The following is a 21,433-nucleotide window of genomic DNA, read 5'->3' as shown; positions in this document are numbered from 1 at the left end:
ATTACACCCCAAAACATATTCTAGTACTCCTCCTGAGTATGGTGAAACCTCATGTGTCAGACATTTGCACAACCTATCCACAGAAAGTCACATAAATCCAATGAGCACTTTCAGGCTTTCTGGGAACAAAAATAATGCATCCATGTTCCTGACTACCTTTTACATTTATAGAGGCCCTGGAGCACCAGGATAGTGGAAACACCCAGAAAATGACATTGTGAAAAGTACATACTATAAGGTGATTCTAAGAGGCATGGCGAGTCTTTTGAAGACTTTGTCTTTTGCCATAAGTTTTTTGCATGTGTGAATCGCAATTCCATGCCCAGCATCACTCGTTAGAGAGTGACACTGACTGGGTACACTGGTCTGATGACATTGCACTGCTGTGGCAGTGATCAGAGACATTGTGTGTATATATATATATATATATATATATATACAGTATATATATATATATATATATATATATATATATATATGCACACACAGTATCTCACAAGAGTACACCCCTTCCATTTTTGCAAATTTTTTTTATAACAACAAAGGTGAGTACACCCCTAATTGAAAATGGCCAAGTTGGGCCCAAAGTGTCAATATTTTATGTGGCCACCATTATTTTCCAGCACTGCCTTAACCCTCTTGGGCATGGAGTTCACCAGAGCTTCACAGGTTGTCACTGGAGTCCTCTTCCACTCCTCCATGACGACATCACGGAGCTGGTGGATCTTAAGAGACCTTGCGCTCCTCCACCTTCCGTTTAAGGATGCCCCACGGATGCTCAATAGGGTTTAGGTCTGGAGACATGCTTGGCCAGTCCATCACCTTTACCCTCAGCTTCTTTAGCAAGGCAGTGGTCGTCTTGGAGGTGTGTTTGGGGTCGTTATCATGTTGGAATACTGCCCTGCAGCCCAGTCTCTGAAGGGAGGGGATCATGTTCTGCTTCAATATGTCACAGTACATGTTGGCATTCATGGTTCTCTCAATGAACTGTAGCTCCCCAGTGCTGGCAGCACTCATGCAGCCTCAGACCATGACACTCCCACCACCATGCTTGACTGTAGGCAAGACACAATTGTCTTTGTGCTCCTCTTCTGGTTGCCGCCACACATGCTTGACACCAACTGAACCAAATAAGTTTATCTTGGTCTCATCAGACCACAGAACATGGTTCCAGTAATCCATGTCCTTAGTCTGCTTGTCTTCAGCAAACTGTTTGCGGGATTTCTTGTGCATGATCATTAGAAGAGGCTTCCTTCTGGGACGACAGCCATGCAGACCAATTTTATGCAGTGTGCGGCGTATGGTCTGAGCACTGACGGGCTGACCCCCCACCCCTTCAACCTCTGCAGTAATGCTGGCAGCACTATATTTCCCAAAGACAACCTCTGGATATGACGCTGAGCACGTGCACTCAAATTCTTTGGTTGACCATGGCGAGACCTGTTCTAAGTGGAACCTGTCCTGTTAAACCGCTGTATGGTCTTGGCTACCGTGCTGCAGCTCAGTTTCAGGGTCTTGGCAATCTTCTTATAGCCTAGGCCATCTTTATGTAGAGCAACAATTCTTTTTTTCAGATCCTCAGAGTTCTTTGCCATGAGGTGCCATGTTGAACTTCCAGTGACCAGTATGAGTGAGAGCAATAACACCAAATTTAACACACCTGTTCCCCATTCACACTTGAGACATTGTAACACTAATGAGTCACATGACACCAGGGAGGGAAGATGGCAAATTGGGCCCAATTTGGATATTTTCACTTCGGGGTGTACTCACTTTTGTTGCCAACAGTTTAAACATTAATGGCTGTTTAAGTTATTTTGAGGGGACAGCAAATTTACACTGTTATTCAAGCTGTACATTCACCACTTTACATTGTAGCAAATCTTGGCAATCTTCTTATAGCCTAGGCCATCTTTATGTAGAGCAACAATTCTTTTTTTCAGATCCTCAGAGTTCTTTGCCATGAGGTGCCATGTTGAACTTCCAGTGACCAGTATGAGTGAGAGCAATAACACCAAATTTAACACACCTGTTCCCCATTCACACTTGAGACATTGTAACACTAATGAGTCACATGACACCAGGGAGGGAAGATGGCAAATTGGGCCCAATTTGGATATTTTCACTTCGGGGTGTACTCACTTTTGTTGCCAACAGTTTAAACATTAATGGCTGTTTGAGTTATTTTGAGGGGACAGCAAATTTACACTGTTATTCAAGCTGTACATTCACCACTTTACATTGTAGCAAAGTGTTATTGCTTCAGTGTTGTCACATGAAAAGATAGAATAAAATATTTACGAAACATTGTGAGAGGTGTACTCACTTCTGTGAGGTACTGTATATATGTAACGTACTGTCACCAAAGCAGTGCTCTATGGTGACACACACTCCTGCACTGGCATAGAGTGTCTGCAGCCAGATTCCTTGATCACAAGACAGATCAGTACTATATCTCTATCATGACACTGTACTGCTTGGAGGGGGTGATCATTTTTATTTTTTTCATACTCTACTCTGAGTAGTCATGTGCACGTAGGAAATTTTCATTTTGTTTCAGATTAATTTGTTCATTGAAGAATTTCATTTAATCATATTATGTTTTACCGATTCATTTCTGTACTTTGTTTCGTATCTTTGGCATTCGTTTTGGATATTCGTTGGTCTGGATGGATTAAAAAAATTTTGCAGTTTTTTCCGAAAGATTGCTAAATATTCGATCTATTATCAAATCAAAAGGATTCGATATTTTCGGATGCTAGTCCAACCCACCAAGAGAAATGGCACAAGCTTATTGGACAATATCAACTGGCGTCATGTGCATCCAGATTGACAAATGGAATGAAATTTGGATTCATTTGTTATCTGAATTATCAAACTAATTTGAACATTGAATTAATTTCCCCATGGGCGTGAGCTACTATCACATCATATTAAGTAATTCGAATTAAACAAATGCATTTGTTAATTTCATTATAACTTTTTTTTCGGATTCATTGACATTTGTTACTATGTCCATTCGGATTTTTGTATACATCCGAATCTCTGAAAATGAAATTTTCATTCAAAAAACGAATCGTAACGAAACTAAACAAACATGTCTGAGTGCTTACTACAGTCGCAATGACTCAGTTTCCTCTCACAGCCAACCACTGTGAGAGGAAATGTAAACAAAGACTGCATCTTGCAGCCTTTTAGCCAAGTGTGATTAGTCACAGTGGTAACATGGTACAGGGCCAATTTCATTGGCCCTGTACCCCAATCTGTGATCTGCTATGTCTTTCTTTCGGAAAGCTGTACTCATTGTGGCCTCCAGCAGCCCTAGACTACAACTTACCAGTAGTAATAATGAATATGTGTGCACTGACAGGACATTTTGTCTGGAAAGGCAGTGTGGCACAAGACAAGGCCACACAGGGAAGATGATGGTATGGAGAAGAAAATTAATTATTTAGGCTGGTGGGGGAAAGGGCACAGAAGCACAATTTTACCAAATGTAAAGTTGCCCCTTAGACCCCATTAAAAGGGGCCCTGGATCGTTCAATCCCCTAGACCGTAAATAGGTCGTTTGTTCATGTGGCGTGAACCATGCAGGCAGTGTATGGACAGTGGCATACCTGACGAAGGGGATCTACTCTTGAAAACATTACATACTGATGAGGAAACATATAGGACGGCACTTCCAGTGATGTCACATCCGTTCAGTGGATCGCACGCCAGCCATACATAGGAGCACTTCCTGTTTATGATTTACTGTTTTTTCACAGATGCAAGTGCATTGGATTTATATTCTTTACATTAATAAATGGTGTTTCACTATGAGATGCTTTCTTCTTTCCCTCTAAGTAATTTATTAAGACATCTGACCATTTAAGCACTTGGAGTGATGTGTAGATCACAAGCTTAACCATTTCAATACTGTGCAATTTTACACCTTCCTGCCCAGGCCATTTTTCAGGTTTCAGCGCTCTCACACTTTGAATGACAATTGCGCGGTCATACAACACTGTACCCAAACTAAAATTTTATCATTTTCTTCACACAACTAGAGCTTTCTTTTGGTGGTATTTAATCACTGCTGGGGTTTTTATTTTTTGCTAAATTAACAAAAAAAGACCAAAAATTTTGAAAAAAAAACACATTTTTCTTTGTTTCTGTTATAAAAGTTTGCAAATAAATAATTGTTCTTCATAAATTTAGGCCGAGATGTGTTCTACTACATGTCTTTGGTGAAAATAACCCAAATTAGGATGTATTTTTTAGTTTGTAGGAAAGTTATAGAGTTCACAAACTATGGTATAGATCTGAATATTGATCAATCCTGAAGTACTGACAGCCAATCTAATTTCTTGAGGTCCAAGAATGTCAGAACAGTACAGATATGCCCCAAATGACCCCTTTTTGCAGAGTAGACAGTCCGATGTACTTCATAAGAGGCATGGCGAGTTTTTTGAAGTTGTATTTTTATGTCATAATTTTTCGGAAAATGAAAAAATTAAAAAAATTATTTTCATTATTTTTTTTTTTACATACTGTCACCAGTGCAGTACAGCGTCATCATATAACTGGCATGGCGGTTAACAGGGACACTGACTGGTGACAGTATGAAAAAAAATATATATATTTTTTTTTATTATATTTAATTTTTTATTACATTTTTTTTTATTTTTTTTAAGATTTTTTTTCATATTTTACTATGACCAAAGTAGTACAATGTTACCATAGTAACACTGTACTACTTTGGGGAAGTGATCAGTATTTTTTTTTTTTTACACAATTTGCTTATAGCAAAGAATTACTTTGCTATAAGCAAGCATTTACCTGAATGAAATCGATTCATTGTTTTTTTGTTTTTTTTTTGTGCTTAGCTGTGATTTGGTCACAGCTAATCACATGACATGTGCATGTGATTAGCTGTGACCATTCACAGCTAGGCACTAGTATACAATGGATGGCATCATGAATGAAGCCATCCATTGTATACAACTGTCATGTGACCTGCTGTGATTGGTCACAGCAGGTCACATGGTACCAGCAACGGGAGCCGGTACTCGGATCTGTCATCGGCCGTGTCCGAGGTGCACGGCCTGTGACAGATCCCACTGCTGCGCCACTCTGCATTACCGCAAACGGCGCATGTGCGGGAGCACGCCAAATGGCGTGCACCCGGAATGAAGAGGCACATCTGAAGCCGCCAAACGGACAATGGCCGGGCGGCTAATGGTTAATAATGGCATGCAATGCCAAGCTGCGGTTTCTAAAGCGAGCAAAAACCTCTCTTGTATTAAAAGAGGTATAGACTCCAGAGAGATATCATATTATCCCGGTACAAATCATTTGTATCAACTCATCTGTAATATGCAGTTCAATTTTGGGCATCAATTCACAAAAAGCACATTGGGGAACTGGAGAAAGTACAGAGAAGGGCAACCAAACTGATAAGAGGCATGGAGGAGATCACCTATGAGGAAACACTAGAGGAACTGAATTTATTCTCTCTTGAGAAGAGGAGATTAGGGGGGATATAATCAACATGTATAAATACATCAGTGGTTCATATTGTGAACTCAGTGTAGTTATTCACCCTGAGGTCATCACAGAGGACAAGGGGGCACTCTTTACGTCTGGAGGAAAATAAATTTAATCTCCAAACATGGAAAGGTTTCTTCACAGTAAGAGCTGTGAAAATGTGGAATAGACTCCCTCAAGAGTTGGTTCTGGCCAGCTCAGTGGATTGCTTCAAAAAAGTCCTGGATTCTTCCTTGGAAACACAGAATATAACAGGATACTAACATTTATAAAATTGATCCAGGGAATATCCGATTGCCTCTTGGGGGATCAGGAAGGAATTTTTTTCCCAGCAGGAGCAAATTGGATCATGTTTTGCTGTTTTTTTTTGCCTTCCTCTGGATCAACTGTGGGTATAGGATTATAATTTTTTTTGGTTTTTATGGTTGAACTGGATGGACTTTTGTCTTTTTTCAGCCAGACTATGTAACTATGTGTAACATCCTGGATATATCCCAGTGGATTGGAATTTGTGCAAACCTGCCAGTGGAGACCATGTACGTTTTTGACTCTCTTGCTGACACGAGGGGGTTTATTTACTAAAGCTGCTGCGATTCCTAAATGCCAGGTGTGAATGGAGCCGCCCTGGTTTCCACATAGGCGATTCTGGACACATTTTCAAGCTCACAGACAGGCTAGATATTATGTGTTCCTATTGACGTTGTTTACACAGATTCAATCCACATGCATTGTGTTTTGAGTGCCATTATGAAAAGGGTCCTGTGCGAGTTTGTAGCAGTGCATTCCAGACTCGCATAAGTGTTCACATAGGATTGCTACTGACAGGAGTTTTTGCATTGAAGTCAATGGGTGACATTTTTGCATTGCAGTCAATTGGATGCAATTTTGCATTGAAGTCAATTGGAGGCATTTTTGAGTTGAAGCCAATGTGAAGCGTTTTAACTTTGAAAACAATGGGAGGCAATTGTGCGTTAAATTTAATGGAACAAGATTTTGCAATGAAGTCAATGGAATGCAATTTTGCATTGAAGTCAGTGGGAGGCAGTGTGTGAACCCAGGTGTCAGGACACAATTTCTTGTCGCTATGGCAATATTATTATTATACAATATTTATATAGCGCCAACAGTTTGCTCAGAGCTGTACATTATAATGGGAGACAGTACACGAGACAGTACAGTAACAATACAATACACGAGGGGTTCGAGGGCCCTGCTTCTTGGAGCTTACAATCTAGGAGGGAGGGGATAGTGGTACAGGAGGAAGTGGCTGTGGGGGGATGGAGTGGTAGGAAGAGTGGAGATTGGCAATTAGGTGAGGGCGGGGTAGGCTTCCCTGAAGAGATGGGTTTTCAGGGTGCGCCTATATGGAATTTGTTGAGCCCTGTTTGCGTGTAATTTTTTTCCGAAACATTTGTGTTTGATAAACGACTGCGCAAATATGTGACATTAAAAGATTGCAACAGCCACCAACCATTCTATTCTCCATGGCCTTTGCTTTCAGAAAATATGCAACATTTGGGGTTCTAAGTAATTTTCTTGAATTCAAATCTTGATTGTGAGAGAAGTCAGAAGCGGGGGTAGGCAAGAAGTTAAAGCGGAGTTCCAACCAAAAGTGGAAGCTCTGCTTTTCTGCCTCCCTTCCCCCTCCGCTGCCACATTTGGCATCTTTTGGGGAGGGAGCGGGTACCTTGTGAACAGGTACCCGTTTCCACTTCCAGCTCAATTCACCGTGGCCATTTCCAAGGTCCCTGAGGACTGTAGCCCATTCACAAAGCGCAACTTACTTCATATATGCGCAGTAGGAAACCAGCGGTGAAGCTGCAAGGCTTCACTGCCAGTTTCCCTTAGTCAAGATGGCGTATTCAGGGACAGGTAAGTGCCCTAATATGAAAAGTCAGCAGCCACAGTATTTGTAGATGCTGATTTATCATTTTTTTTTTTTTAGAGGGGGTTGACTCCGCTTTAACCGCTTCCCAACCATCCTATTGCAGAAATACTGCTACAGGGCGGCACGGGTGCACAAAATCATATGTGATTTTGCATTTCCAGGTAGGGGGTAATGCGCGCGCCCTACCTGAGCTGCTATTCGCGGTCGTCAATCACCGGATCTCCAATGGGGAGAACTGTTTTGTTTACTAACAGTTCTCCTCCGTCAGCTCGGGCACACTGCTTTGGATGGCTGTGCACAGCACAGCCATTCAAAGCAGTGTGCTTACAGTGAACCACAGACACCGCCCCATAGTAAAACACTCCCAGCACACAGTTAACCCTTTAATCGCCCCTCACATTAACCCCTTCCTGCCCAGTGCCATTAGTACAGTGTCAGTGCTTTTTTTTTAGCACTGATCACTGTATTGATGTCACTGGGGATTTCAGTGACACCAAGTCAGTTCCGCCCAGTGTCAGAATGTCCGCCACAGTCCCACTAAAAGTCGCTAATTGCCGCCATTACTAGTAAAAAAAAATTTAAAAATCCCAGTATCTGTACCACCATTTGTAGACGCAATAATGTTCACATAAACCAATTAATTTACATGTATTGGGATTTTTTTTAGCAAAGACGTAGCAGAATACATGGCCTAAATTTATGAAGAAATTTGATTTAATTTTTTTACTGGACATGTTTAATACCAAAAAGTCAAAAAATATTGTGTTTTTTTCTCAAAATTGTCGGGTCTTTTTTTTTTTTTTTTAATAGCGCAAAAAATAAAAACCACGCACAGGCTATCAAATACCACCGAAAGAAAGCTCATTTAGTGGAAAATAAGGACGTAAATTTCTTTGGGTGCAGCACTGCATGACCGCACAATTGTCAAAATAATGCAGCGCCATAACGCAAAAAATGGCCTGGTCAGGAAGGGGGTGAATCCTCTGGAGGGCAAGCAGTTAAAGTAAACCTGTCATGAAAGAAGTTTAGGGTGCTGCCATTACAGAGCTCCTTTTGAAAATGTTTGTTGCCTGGCTGCCATGCTATCTCTGACTCTCGGCACATAAGCAGATGAGGGAAGTCACTAAGGGCCATAAAGCATTGAATGGAAGAGCCCGCATAGGAGCCTGACTACTAAGCCCCCTATTCGTGCCATGACAGGACTCCTCCAGATACAGGCGTTTATTGGGGGAGCCCGGGTATAGCACGGTGTGAGCATTACCCGCCATCACTTGTACCGCCCGGGAGACCCGGAGAACAGGAGGAAGATCTCCCGGAAAGACAGCCCAGCATTGTTACTTCCCCCCTCTGCCTTGTTGCCCGGTGACCCGCTCTGTGCGCACCAGGAAGTGCTGGCCCTTTAGCCGCGATGCATTGTGGGAAGTCCCCTCAGATCCAAGATGGCGGCCAGCAGGAGGCTGATGAAGGTAATGGGGGAGAGGGCGGCTCTTTCATTCAGAAGAAGGCTTTTCAGGCGGCGTGTGCGTTCCCTGTGGCCGTGCGGACCCCGCCAGGGGCAGTGAGCGCTGTGTGGAGGCGGCTAAGCGTCCCGCTGGCAGGCCTCGAGTCCCCGGCCTCACCCCGCGCCGCCCGCCGAGCCCGGCACTCCCTGTTCCGTACGGTGTGGAGGGGAAGCGGCCTGACATTCCCCCACGGCGGAGGTCCGGAGGGAGGCCGGGAGGCCTTAGTTTGCGGGTAACCGGTATCCATTGGTGTCTAGGCAGAGTCCCGGAGCCCCGGGTTCAGTCGTGAGCGGCTCCCCAGTGTGTGAGGGATCCGGGTTGGCTGGGTGCTGACAGGCGGCCAGTCATAGCAGGCCATGTGTGCTGTGCCAGGGACGTACCTCATGGCGGCCACAGAGGCCTCCTTGTCATGACTTCACAGTGTCCCTACACCTAACAATGGAGGTCTCCCTGCCCATTAGAGGAGATAGCCCAGTGTTCATTGTGTCCACCAATAACCTGACTCATTTCCTTTTTGTCTGGAATGCCTCCTCCAATAAAATCCAGCACTTCCTGGTATGTGATGAGGGTGCCTAGGCACACCTGTACAGCCTTGTGGCCGTGTACCTGCAGTGTTGGATCTAAGGCACTGGTGAGCTCAGACCAGGGTTGCCAACCGTCTGTATTTTTCTACTTGCAGCCAGCAAAAATTGGGCATGTTTCTCATGCCAGTGATGGGAAAAGGTTGCCAGTTTAAAATATAGCTGTGACGCTAAGAACTGCGCATGCACAGTTCCGGTCTGGAGCCGGCTGAGACCAGCTGAGTGCCTGCTACAGTGTGTTTGGGCAGCTCTAGCAGGGGGTGGGTCTGACGGAGGCGATGCCCAAGGGTCATGTGATGTCATGGCGCATGGGAGCTGAGCTGGAACCTCATGGGCAGGTATGCGGGATGGGAGCAAGGCAAGCCGGGAGTGGGACTGTCTGTGCTGTTTGGACTGAAGGGATCACCTGGCATGGAAAGAGACTGTTATTGGGACTCAGGAGGAGACGTGTCATGTCGGGGAGATGTCATCATCATTTGTGCTGTTGCACAAAGCTGTCAGTGTCACTGTGAGAGTCCATTTTTAATGTCTGCTCCTGCCTGTTCTAATTTCTTGCCCTCCTGAGTCCTGTCCCTGAGCTACTTGCTATGTAAAAAATAAAATACATTTTTTTTGCCATAATATCTACCTGAAATCACATTGCTAATTGTACTTGTTTGTAGCCTAAATACTGTAATTTCCACATAAAACTGTTATTTTTTTATCTTTTGGAAATGCACTAAATACTTGGCTGTGCCAGTAAAATTTGGGTGTCACGTCAGTCAACGTCTTTCTGGAAAGTTGCCAATGCTGGCTCAAACCTGTTCAGACACTAGTCCAACCTGACCTATCCTGCCAAGAAGCTGTTGAAGCCAACAGCCAATCATAAGCAGCAGTGGCATTCTTCACCCCACAGCCCTATGTATATGTGCAGCTGTGGGGTAGGGAATCCCTCCACTGCTTATTATTGGCTGTCCGCTTTGATGGCTTCCTGGCAGGATAGCGCAAGTGGGTTCACCAAACATGCCAGAGCTCATTCCGAATGTAAGGCACTGCTACCACTGACTGCCAGTCTTTGCTGGAGGACCTAACTTGAGGAAACCAAGCCCTGCCGCTACCAAGATGGGCCACCTCCAAACAGCAAGGGGTAAGTCAGTATTTACATAGTTGGAAAGGTTGACTAAAGACACCACTTCAACTTGAAGCCGGGTACACACTGTCAGTTTTTTTTTTTTTCGATCAACCCATCGACTTTCAACCAATGTGTACCCAGCTTAAGTGCATGTGTGTCTGTCTCTCTACTGACACCACCTACTGTAAAAGGGATTTCACCACTCAAAGCAGGGTATGGAAGTTTTTTTTCGTTCAGCCAACGGGTTGAACAGAAATAAACCCCTACAGATCCCCATATCTACACAAATAGTGTGAATGCAGGGATCTCCCCCGCTGCGCTATTCCGGTAGTGGGGGCTCCCTCTCTGTCAGTATACACTGATCAGCATTGCAGCCGTTGGCTGCCTTTACTGTTTTGAATGCTGTTTTTCCAGCAGGACCATTCTACAGAAACCAGTCATTAGACTGGCTTCTGTTGAACAGACAACAGTACACACAAAGTGAATTTTGACAAGCTCCTGCTGACCTGTTTCATTTTTCAGATCTTTGTATACCCAGTTTAACCACTTCCTGCAATGTACTGGAGACGGCAGCTACAGGCAAAGCGATGTACAGGTACTTTGCTCTGGCTGTACTAACACAGAGGGGGCAACGACTGTGTCCGGTTGGACACAGCGGAATGATGATCCCGGTGAATGGGACTCAGTGATCATGTGATTGCTATGCTAGCAAAGCTGTTATGAATCAATCTGATTCATAACAGCTATGCTTCTCTTTCTATGAGCTGTGATTCGCCCACAGCTGTCACATGGGGCCAATCACAGCACCTTGTACCATGTAACCAGCTCCAGCCAAATCACAGATCATTATCTTGAGCTGTCAAAAACCTTATTCATTCATGGCCGTTCATGACAGCAAGCTTTGCATTGCAAGAGAAATGAAACCGCAAAGTGTAACCCCCCCACAAAGCATGCCATATTTAGAATTTAAAAAAAAAACTCTTTTTTTTTTTAAACTACATGCCTACCGCATACCTGTTTTTTGCGGGCAAGCAGTATCTCTGGGTAAAGCGACATAATGTTACAGCGCTTTCTATTTAGGGATGTGAACGCTCATGCACCCCCCACTGCTACGCTGCAAACCCATCATATGACCATGTTCTCTGCTGATAAATTTATACCCAACATGGAACAGCAATGTACTGGCACGTCGCTGGACTTTGAGTGGTTATACCAGGATGATGCTTACAGCTTCAGGCATCATCCTAGTATCGTTTTTTTTTCAGCTGGCGGTTGGCTTTCATGTAAAGGCAATCCTAGTGGTCATTATTTAGCTGCTGGATTGTTTTTACAAGCAGCTGGAAGAGACTCCACCCGCCCTCTGGCCGCCTTCCGCAGTTTTCTTGGGCTTTCCTGTCCCACAGGGGAATCCGAGAATGCAGCCGGAAGTTCCGCTGGCTGACCATAGAGCTGATCAGAGACCAGAATGGCTCCAATCATCTCTATGGACTAAGAAACTGACAACAGCGCCATTTTTAAATTGGGACAGCATCTGATCACACTGATCTTGGTGTGATCAGATGCTTTAAGGGCAGAGGAGATATCTAGAGTCTAATAAACCCCAGATTTCTCAGAAAAGAGTACCTGTCACTGCCTATTGCTATCTCAGGCGATATTTACAATCCCTGTGATAACAATAAAATTGATTAAAAAAAAAAAAAATCACCCCTGCCCCTCCCCCTCTCCTATGCTCGTGTGCAAAGGTGAATGCAAGCATTGGTCCGGTGTTGTTATGTAAACAGAAATCACACAACTTCAAACAGATCGAAGGCAGTAATTACAGCACTAGACCTCCTGTATAAATATTATTATACAGGACTTGTATAGCGCCGACAGTTTGCTCAGCGCTTTACTTTATGGAGGGAGACAGTACAGTAACAATACAGTTCAATACAAGAGGGATTAGAGGGCCCTGCTCCTTGGAGCTTACAATCTAGGAGGGAGGAGATAGTGGTACAAAAGGTAATTAGCTGTGGGGGATGGAGTGGTAGGAAGAGTAGAGGATTCCAGTACTAGCTGGGGTCGGGATAGGCTTCCCTGAAGAGATGGGTTTTCAGAGTGCACCTAAAAGTGAGCAGAGTAGGCGATAGTCTGATAGATTGGGGTAGGGAGTTCCAGAGGATGGGTGAAGCCCTTGAGAAATCCTGGAGATGAGCATGGGAGGAGGAGACAAGGGAGCTAGAGAGTAGGAGGTCTTGCGAGGAGCGGAGAGTACGGTTTGGGTGGTATTTAGAGACAAGGTCGGTGATGTAATTTGGGGCAGTGTTATGAACTGCTTTATACGTCCGTGTTAGTGTTTTGAAATTTATCCGTTGGGAAATTGGAAGCCAGTGGAGGGATTGGCAGAGGGGGGTAGCAGATACAGAGCGGTTAGTAAGGTGAATGAGTCTGGCAGCAGCATTCATGATGGACTGGAGTGGGGATAGCCTGCGATGAGGTAGGCCAGTGAGGAGGGAGTTACAGTAGTCAAGGCGTGATATAATAAGGGAGTGAATGAGTTGCTTAGTGGTTTCCGAGGTTAGGAACGGTCGTATCTTCGAGATGTTGCGGAGGTGAAGTCTACATGAGTTTGTCAGCGATTGGACCTGGGCAGAAAGGACAGATTGGAGTCTAGGATTACACCTTGTACCTTGGCGTGAGGGGTGGGACTGATAATGGTGGTGTTGATCTTGATGGAGAAGTCGGGGGGGGCACAGGCTGGGGGAAATACTAAGGGCTCAGTTTTGGAAAGGTTGAGTTTGAGGAAGTGGAGTGACATCCAGTCCGATATGTCACTTAGTAGGCTGGTGATGCGAATGGAGACTGAGGGGTAGAGAGATAGATTTGTGTGTCGTTGGCATAAAGATGGTAGTTGAAGCCGTGGGAGTTTATCAGTTGGCTAAGGGAGGAGGTGTAGATGGAGAAGAGGAGGGGTCTGAGGACAGTAAAGGGGAGGTGGCAGCGTTATAGGTAACACTGAAGGAGCGCTGCGATAGATAGGAGAACCAGGAGAGAGCAGAGTCTCTGAGGCCAAGAGAGTGTCGTTTTTTGAGGAGGAGGGGGTGGTCAACCGTGTCAAAAGCCGCAGAGAGGTCAAGTAGTAGGAGTATAGTATATTGGCCATTGGTTTTGGTGGTTAGTAGGTCATTGGTGAGTTTGAGTAGGGCAGTTTCAGTTGAGTGTAGGGGGCGGAAGCCGGACTGTAAAGGGTCGAGAAGGTTGTTGTCGGTGAGATGGGAGCTCAGGCGATTATAGACTAAGCGTTCTAGGAGTTTAGAGGTAAATGGCAGTAGGGAGATGGGTCTTAAGTTGTTCAGGTCGGTGGGCTCCAGGGACGGTTTCTTACGTATGGGAGTGATGTGCGCATGCTTTAGAGGGGAGGGGAAGGTACCGGTGGAGAGGGAAAGATTGAAGATGTGAGGGAGCATAGGATGGAAGAGGAGGGGGACCGCAGGAGTTGTGAGGGGACAGGGTCCAGGGGGCAGGTGGTGAGGCAGGCTTCGGAGAAAACCTTAGTGACCTCTTCAGTAGTAGTAAGGTCAAGGGAGTGAAGTGTTGAGGGGGTTATTGTGTGAGGAATGCTAAGTGGGGTGGATGTCTGTGCAGTGGCGAAGTCCCTATGAATTGCGTCAATCTTGTTTTTGAAGTGGTTAGCAATCTCGTGGGCGGTAAGTAAGGTACTGGGTGGAGGTGAAGGCAGAGAAAGTAGAGAGTTAAAAGTGAAGAGCCGGCGAGGACTGGAGGAGAAGGTATTAATGAGGGTAATACAGTAGGCTTGTTTGGCAGCGTGAAGGGAGGAAGTGTACATTAAGAAGGCAGATTTATAGTGGGTGAACGCTTGTTGGGATTTGGTTTTGCTCCATAGTCGCTCCAGCGCACGACTATGTCGTTTGAGGTTTCTGGTGTGATCGGTCTGCCAGGGTTGTAGCGGTCGGGGCCTAATGCTTCGTGTTGTTGGGGGTGCAAGCGAGTCTAGAGCGGCTGAAAGCAAGTTGTTGTAGACAGTAGTGGCCAGGGCAGGACAGGGGATGGATGCCATCGTAAAGTTGGTCAGTTGCAGAGTGGAAGGGAGCAGGGTTCAAGTTCCGGAGGTTTCTGCTGGTAATTGTTTGCCGTTTGAAGGGATAGGTGTTTGAGGACGAGGAGATGGAGAAGGTGATGAGGTTGTGATCGGAGAGAGGAAAGTGGGTGTTTGTGAGGTTGCAGGGAGTGCAATGGTGAGAGAAGACAAGGTCAAGAGTGTTCCTGTCAGTGAGTGGAGGACTGTATGCACTATGCTAGTGCAAAAGGAGAGGTTATGTGGAAGAGTTGGGATGTAGCCGGGTTATTGATGTTGAAGTCTCCAAGAATGATAGTAGGTAGCCAGGTGGCGAATTCGTCAAGAAAGCGGGACACGGGTCCAGAAGGCCGATAGATCACTGCAATCCTCAGAGAGATTGGAGAGAATAGCCGGATGCAGTGGGTCTCGAAGAGGTTAGGGAAGACTTGGAGGGTGCTCAGTGGTGATAGGAGCAAACCAACCCCACCACCTTTCCGACCACTGGGTCTGGGTGAGTGGGTCCAGATGAGACCTCAATAGGAGAGTGCTGCGGGGGAGGCAGAGTCTGTTGCTTGGACCCAGGTTTTGGTGATCGCTAGGAGGTTAAGGGAGCGGGAGACAAAGAGGTCATGGAGGGAGGTGAGCTTGTTGCAGACCGAGCGGGCGTTCCAGAGTGCGCATAAAACGGGAGCATAGGGACAGATATTAGGTTGAGGGGGTTGCGGCAGTTCACGGAAGAGAGAGGATGTCTTGTGTGTGGGTGAGGTAGTGGAGGACCAGGGTTCGGGGAGATATCACCAGAGGTTAGGAGAAGAAGGGTGAGAAAGATGGCATGGGTGCGGGATGTATATGAGCGCGTATGTCTTCCAGTTCTGGTGTTTGGGTCAGCAGGAGAGTGGAGTATCAGGAGGAGGTGATGAGAGCAGTAGTAGGGAGATGGAAGCAGTGAAGGTGAGATGTACAGTTGTTTGGGTGGAGCAGAGGGACAGAGAAAAGAGATTTTGGGGGAGGCAGGAGAGGAATATGAAAAGGAGGAGTAGAGGAGGCATTTCCAAAGGTATATGGAGGAGTGGGAGTCAGGTGTGGAGAAGAGTTTCCCCGGGTGTTTGATTGCAGATGGTCCAGTGTGCAGTGGATTTTTTTGTAGTTGTGTCTTCCTGCAGCTAGAGTTCTCGTGCTTAAGTTCAAGATAGGTTGAGTTCAGTTACGTGTCTTGTGGCCAAGGGTGGTACTGGCCCCAGGGGATCTGTGGCGCCTGATGCCGGTGCAGAGGAATAGTAGCATAGTTGGAATCAAGCTACAAGTTCCAATTTGTGTAAGTTCTAGATTGTAGGTGAAACTTGACTCGGGGTGGTGAGGGATGGATGTCAGCTGTACTCATGGGGGGGTAGACGGAAGGGCCTCAGGTCTGGGTCAGGCCGCGTCGTGGTAGGCTGTGGCAGGTCTCACCAGGCCTGGTTCATCTGCTGGGTTCACGTGGAGATGGGCCTGCTCCAGTTCCCTCCTTCAGGTATGGGTAGGGATGTGTGTGCGAGGTTCCTTTAGGCTGCAGGCTCACAGCTGCTCGGGTGATGGCAGTGTGCCGTGGTGGGCCGTGATGGTACTTTAAGGCTGCAGGCTCACTGCTGGATGGATATCAAGGGGAGTGTCCTGTGGTAGGCCGTCGCAGGCCCCGCCAGGCCAGGTGCTGCAGTCGCCTCAGAGGGGGGGCCTCGGTGACACCACTCCCCTCCTCCGGGTGCAGGTAGGGTTGGGGAGGCCTCTGGAGTTCGCCTTCCACCGCTGTTTGGGCGGCTGAATTGATTGTTGTAGGCCGCGGATTTGATTGTGGTAGGCCGCGGTAGGCTCTGTCAGGTTGGGCACTGCGGCAGAGTTCTGGACTGCAGGAGGCTCAAGGTAGGGTCAGGGAGGCCTTCGGTGCCCGCCCTCCGCCGCCGCTGCTCGAATGGCAGCAGACCGGTGGGCGGCCAGTAACGATCAGGTCCCGGCGGACTCTGTTGTTGCAGGCCCCGCCGGGTCGGACGCCGTGGCAGAGCTCTGGACTGCGTGGTTAGGGCTCCAGCGGCACGGCTTCCCCCCCTCCAGGAGCACGGAGGGTCGGGGAGACCCCCGTTGGCCGTCATCCACTCGCTGGCCCCGGATGGGAGTGTGTGAGCAGTGTAGGCGACCGGAGCTTGGGTCTATGCGGCCGCTTCGGTTGCCATCTTGGTATATATATATATATATATATAAATATAAATTGATGACCTGTAAAGGCTTTTAAAGCGTAACCTATAGATATTTAAAATGTATGTACTTTGTCTCCATTGCATGGGCATGCACAATTTTAAAGCTAGTTATATTTGGTATCCATTTACTCGGCTTAACATCATCTTTTGTATTTTATCAAACAATTGGGCAATATATTGTGTTTCTGTGCATGAAATTTCTAAAAAGTGTATTTTTCCCAAAGGATTTGCGTTTGAAAAATCGCTGCACAAATACTGTCTGACGTAAAAACTTTTAGCACCTACCGTTTTATTCTCTAGGGCCTCTGCTTTAAAAAATATATATCATTTTGGTGGGTTCATAGCAATTTTCTAGCAAAAAAAATATTTTTTTATTTGAACAAAAAGTATCAGAAAAGGCTTGGTCTTCAAGGGTGTGTGATGTATGGCATAATCTTCTAATTTTGGCCCTGAAATGCCAGGATGGTAGAAGCAACCCCTCCAAATGATTCCTTTTTGGAAAGTAGACACACTTAGGTATTTGCTAAGAGGCATGGTGAGTATTTTATAGATCTCATTTGTTGCCACATAATTTTTGAAAACGAAGAAAAAAACGAAAATGTATTTTTTTCTTTTTCAAAATCCTGTGACAATAATGATATCTGTAAAATATTTACCATACCCCTTAATAAATTCCTTGGTGTGTTTACTTTCCAAAAAGGGGTAATTTTTGTTTGGGGGGGGGGTTTGAAGTGATGAGGAAATATGCTCTTTGAAAGTCTGGAAGTGGTCATTGTATTTTGGGGGCCTGTATGCAGCCAAAAAATTTTCACGTGGTATCTCCATACTCGGGAGAAGTAGAAGAATTTGTTTTGGGGTGTTATTCCAGTGAGAACTTTGTGTTTAAAAAAAAAAAAAAAAAAGTAATTTTCAACAAATTTGTGGCAAAAAGTAAAATGTTCCATGGACTTAACATGCCTCTCTGCAAAATCCTTGGGGTGTCTACTTTCCAAAAAAAGGGGGGTGGGGGTTGTACTGCCCAGGCATTTTAGCACCTCAAGAAATGTGTTAGGCAGCCAAGAACTAAAAGCTGTGTAAATTCCAATATACAGGTGAAACTCGAAAAATTTGAATATTGTGCAAAAGTTCATTTATTTCAGTAATGCAACTTAAAAGGTGAAACTAATAAATGAGACTCAATACATGCAAAGCAAGATAGTTCAAGCCGTGATTTGTCATAATTTTGATGATTATGGCTTACAGCTCATGAAAATCCCAAATCCACAATCTCAGAAAATTAGAATATTGTAAAAAGGTGCAATATTCTAGGCTCAAAGTGTCCCACTCTAATCAGATAATTAAGCCATAACACCTGCAAAGGGTTCCTGAGCCTTTCAATGGTCTCTGTCTGGTTCAATAGGAATCACAATCATGGGAAAGACTGCTGACCTGACAGTTGTGCAGAAAACCATCATTGACACCCTCCATAATGAGGGAAAGCCTCAAAAGGTAATTGCAAAAGAAGTTGGATGTTCCCAAAGTGCTGTATCAAAGCACATTGATAGAAAGTTATGTGGAAGGGAAATGTGGAAGAAAAAGGTGCACAAGCAGCAGGGATGACCGCAGCCTGGAGAGGATTGTCCGGAAAAGGCCATTCAAACGTGTTGGGGACTTTCACAAGGAGTGGACTGAGGCTGGAGTCAGTGCATCAAGAGCCACCACACACAGACGGATCCTGGACATGGGCTTCAAATGTCATATTCCTCTTGTCAAGCCACTCCTGAACAACAAAAAACGTCAGAAGCGTCTTACCTGGGCTAAAGAAAAACAGACCTGGTCTGCTGCTCAGTGGTCCAAAGTCCTCTTTATGATGAGAGCAACTTTTGCATTTCATTTGGAAACCAAGGACCCAGAATATGGAGGAAGAATGGAGAGGCACACACTGCAAGATGCTTGAAGTCCAGGGTGAAGTTTCCAAGGTCTGTGTTGATATGGGGAGCCATGCCATCTGCTGGTGTTGGTCCACTGTGCTTCATTAAGTCCAGGGTCAACGCAGCAGTCTACCAGGAGATTTTGGAGCACTTCATGCTTTTTTCCGCAGAAGAGCTTTATGGGGATGCTGACTTCATTTTCCAGCAGGACTTGGCACCTACCCACACTGCCAAAAGCACCAAAACCTGGTTCAATGACCGTGGATTTACTGTGCTTGATTGGCCAGCAAACTCGCCTGACCTGAACCCCATAGAGAATCTATGGGGCATTGCCAAGAGAAAGATGAGAGACATGAGACCGAGCAATGCAGAAGATCTGAAGGCCGCTATTGAAGCATCCTGGTCTTCCATAACACCTCAGCAGTGCCACAGGCTGATAGCTTCCATGCCACCCCACATTGAGGCAGTAATGGCTGCAAAAGGGGCCCAAACCAAGTACTGAGTACATATGCATGCTTATACTTTTCAGAGGTCTGATATTGTTCTATGTACAATCCTTGTTTTTTTGATTGCATGTAATATTCTAATTTTCTGAGATTGTGGATTTGGGGTTTTCATGAGCTGTAAGCCATTATCATCACAATTATGACAAATCGCGGCTTGAACTATCTTGCTTTGCATGTAATGAGTCTATCTCAGGGGTGGGCAAACTTTTTGACTTGAGGGCCGCAATGGGTTCATATATTGGACCCGGGGGCCGGACCAAGAGTAGATGAATGATGTGTATGTGTCATCCATAGTAAGTATAGTAATATTCCCCCATAGTAAGCATAGTAATTAATCCCCCATATAGTAATTCATCCCCCATATAGTAATTCATTCCCCATATTAAGTCCCCAAGTCCCCCCTGTGTCAATTTACTTACCTTTGCTCCGCGCGTTCCTCTCGCTGTGTTCCCGCGCCGTTCCGGTCTTCAGGGCGGACTGTGAGAGGAGCCTAGCTCCCCTCACGTTCGTCACGCTGCCCCGCCTACACACATCCTGACAGCCATCCTGACAGTATCACGCTCCGCGGGCCGGATTAAAAGGTCCGCCGGGCCGTAGTTTGCCCATTGCTGGTCTTTCTCATATATTAGTTTCACCTTTTAAGTTGCATTACTGAAATAAATGAACTTTTGCACGATATTCTAATTTTTCGAGTTTCACCTGTATATACCATAGCTTGTAGACGCTATAATTTTCACAAACCAATTAATATACATGTATTGGGATTTTTTTTTTTTACCAAAGACATGCAGCAGAATACATTTGGCCTATATTTATGACTAACTTTGAGCTTTGTTTTTTTTTATAATTAACTTTTTATTGATTTTTAAAGAGTGTAAAACAGAGTTTCATAGAATTGCGAAATAACAATCACAAGTCAATGAAAGAACTTTGAGTTTATTGGATATTTTTTATAACCAAAAATGAAAAATGTTTTTTTTTTTGTTTGTTTCAAAATTTTCAGTCATTTTGTTTATAGCGCAACAAGTAAACACTTCAGAGTTGATTAAATACCACCAAAAGAAAGCTCCATTTGTGTGAAAAAAAATGACCTGGTCATGAAGGGGGGTAAATCTTCTGGAGGGCAAGTGGTTAACAATAAGGAACCCCTTAGGCAGTTTAAAATTGAAGCGCCTCTCATCCAGCTTCACTGCATGTCTTCTTTAGAGACCCCTATGTTAAATATTTTCTTCCCAATACTAGAGTTACCATTCACTATCATATTGCCTATTAAAGCAGAACTAAAATGCCTGCCTGCTTTGTTTGTTACAGCAGAACAGAACTGAGATTCTCCAGCCCCCTTATTAGCTTTGTTGCCCTTCTCTGGACTCCCTCTAGTTCCAGCACGTCCTTCCTGAAGACTGGTGATCAGAACTGAACAGCATACTTAATATGTGGCTGAATCATAGTTTTGTAAAGTGGTAGAATTAGGTTTTTTTGCTCTTGAATAGCTCTTTTTAATGCATGCTAATAATCCGCTGGCTTTGCACTGCAATTTATTTCGGAGTCTGTCATCTACTAGGACCCCCAGATCCTTTTCCAAATCCATCTACAGCTGCAAAAAATAAGGCGGCAAGCAAAGGCAATATTAGTCTAATACCACAAGAAAAGGTTTATTAAATAATTAGACAGGTACTCACAAAGGAGAAGAGACAACTGCTCATAGCACTGCTGCACTTGGCTGGTGGACATGCGGATGTAAACACTAGCTCCATCAAACGCGTTTCGTCATAATTGACATTGTCAGGGGATCCCTGACGGATTTGCCCATTTATGAATACATTCTATAAAGTGGTTATAGAAACCTGAATAAGTGGCCTGGATGCTCTTTGGACCTCCTATGATAAAGAGGTCTCTTTATCCAATAAGAAGTGTGTGCACTGGTGGTGTGGGGAAGAGCATATGGCAGTTCGATAATGTACACCCTAGCACAGCATGTATATGTTGGACTATTTCACTTTTTGATGTATAATTTGCATATGTTGCACTTGTTCACTCATGTTTGCATTTTGAATTTAGTCACGTAATTTTTGGATTTGTTCACTTTTAAAGGGATAGCAATCAATTTTTATATAGTTTTCT

General features: G+C 44.9%; 1 protein-coding gene and 1 pseudogene across 1 annotated transcript in view; one reads left to right on the top strand and one right to left on the bottom strand.

Annotated features, from left to right (window-relative positions):
• Positions 1-8,764: 8,764 nt before the first annotated feature.
• Positions 8,765-21,433, top strand: part of LOC149445879 (ubiquitin-conjugating enzyme E2 L3) — a 29,668-nt gene continuing 16,999 nt past the window's right edge. Inside the window, exon 1 of the mRNA XM_089653156.1 lies at positions 8,765-8,883. Coding sequence (XP_089509282.1) covers positions 8,857-8,883 — 27 coding nt within the window. The 5' untranslated portion in view covers positions 8,765-8,856. The remainder of the gene's footprint in view (positions 8,884-21,433) is intronic.
• LOC149445880 (uncharacterized) lies at positions 12,663-13,291 on the bottom strand (annotated as a pseudogene).

The sequence above is a fragment of the Staurois parvus genome, unplaced genomic scaffold (genome assembly GCF_062004578.1).
Source record: "Staurois parvus isolate SC_StPar_1 unplaced genomic scaffold, SC_StPar_1.0 ptg000704l, whole genome shotgun sequence".
In the NCBI taxonomy this organism is placed as follows: Eukaryota; Metazoa; Chordata; class Amphibia; order Anura; family Ranidae; genus Staurois; species Staurois parvus.
Note: the sequence above shows the minus strand (reverse complement) of the source record. Positions and strands in the feature narration are given on the sequence as shown.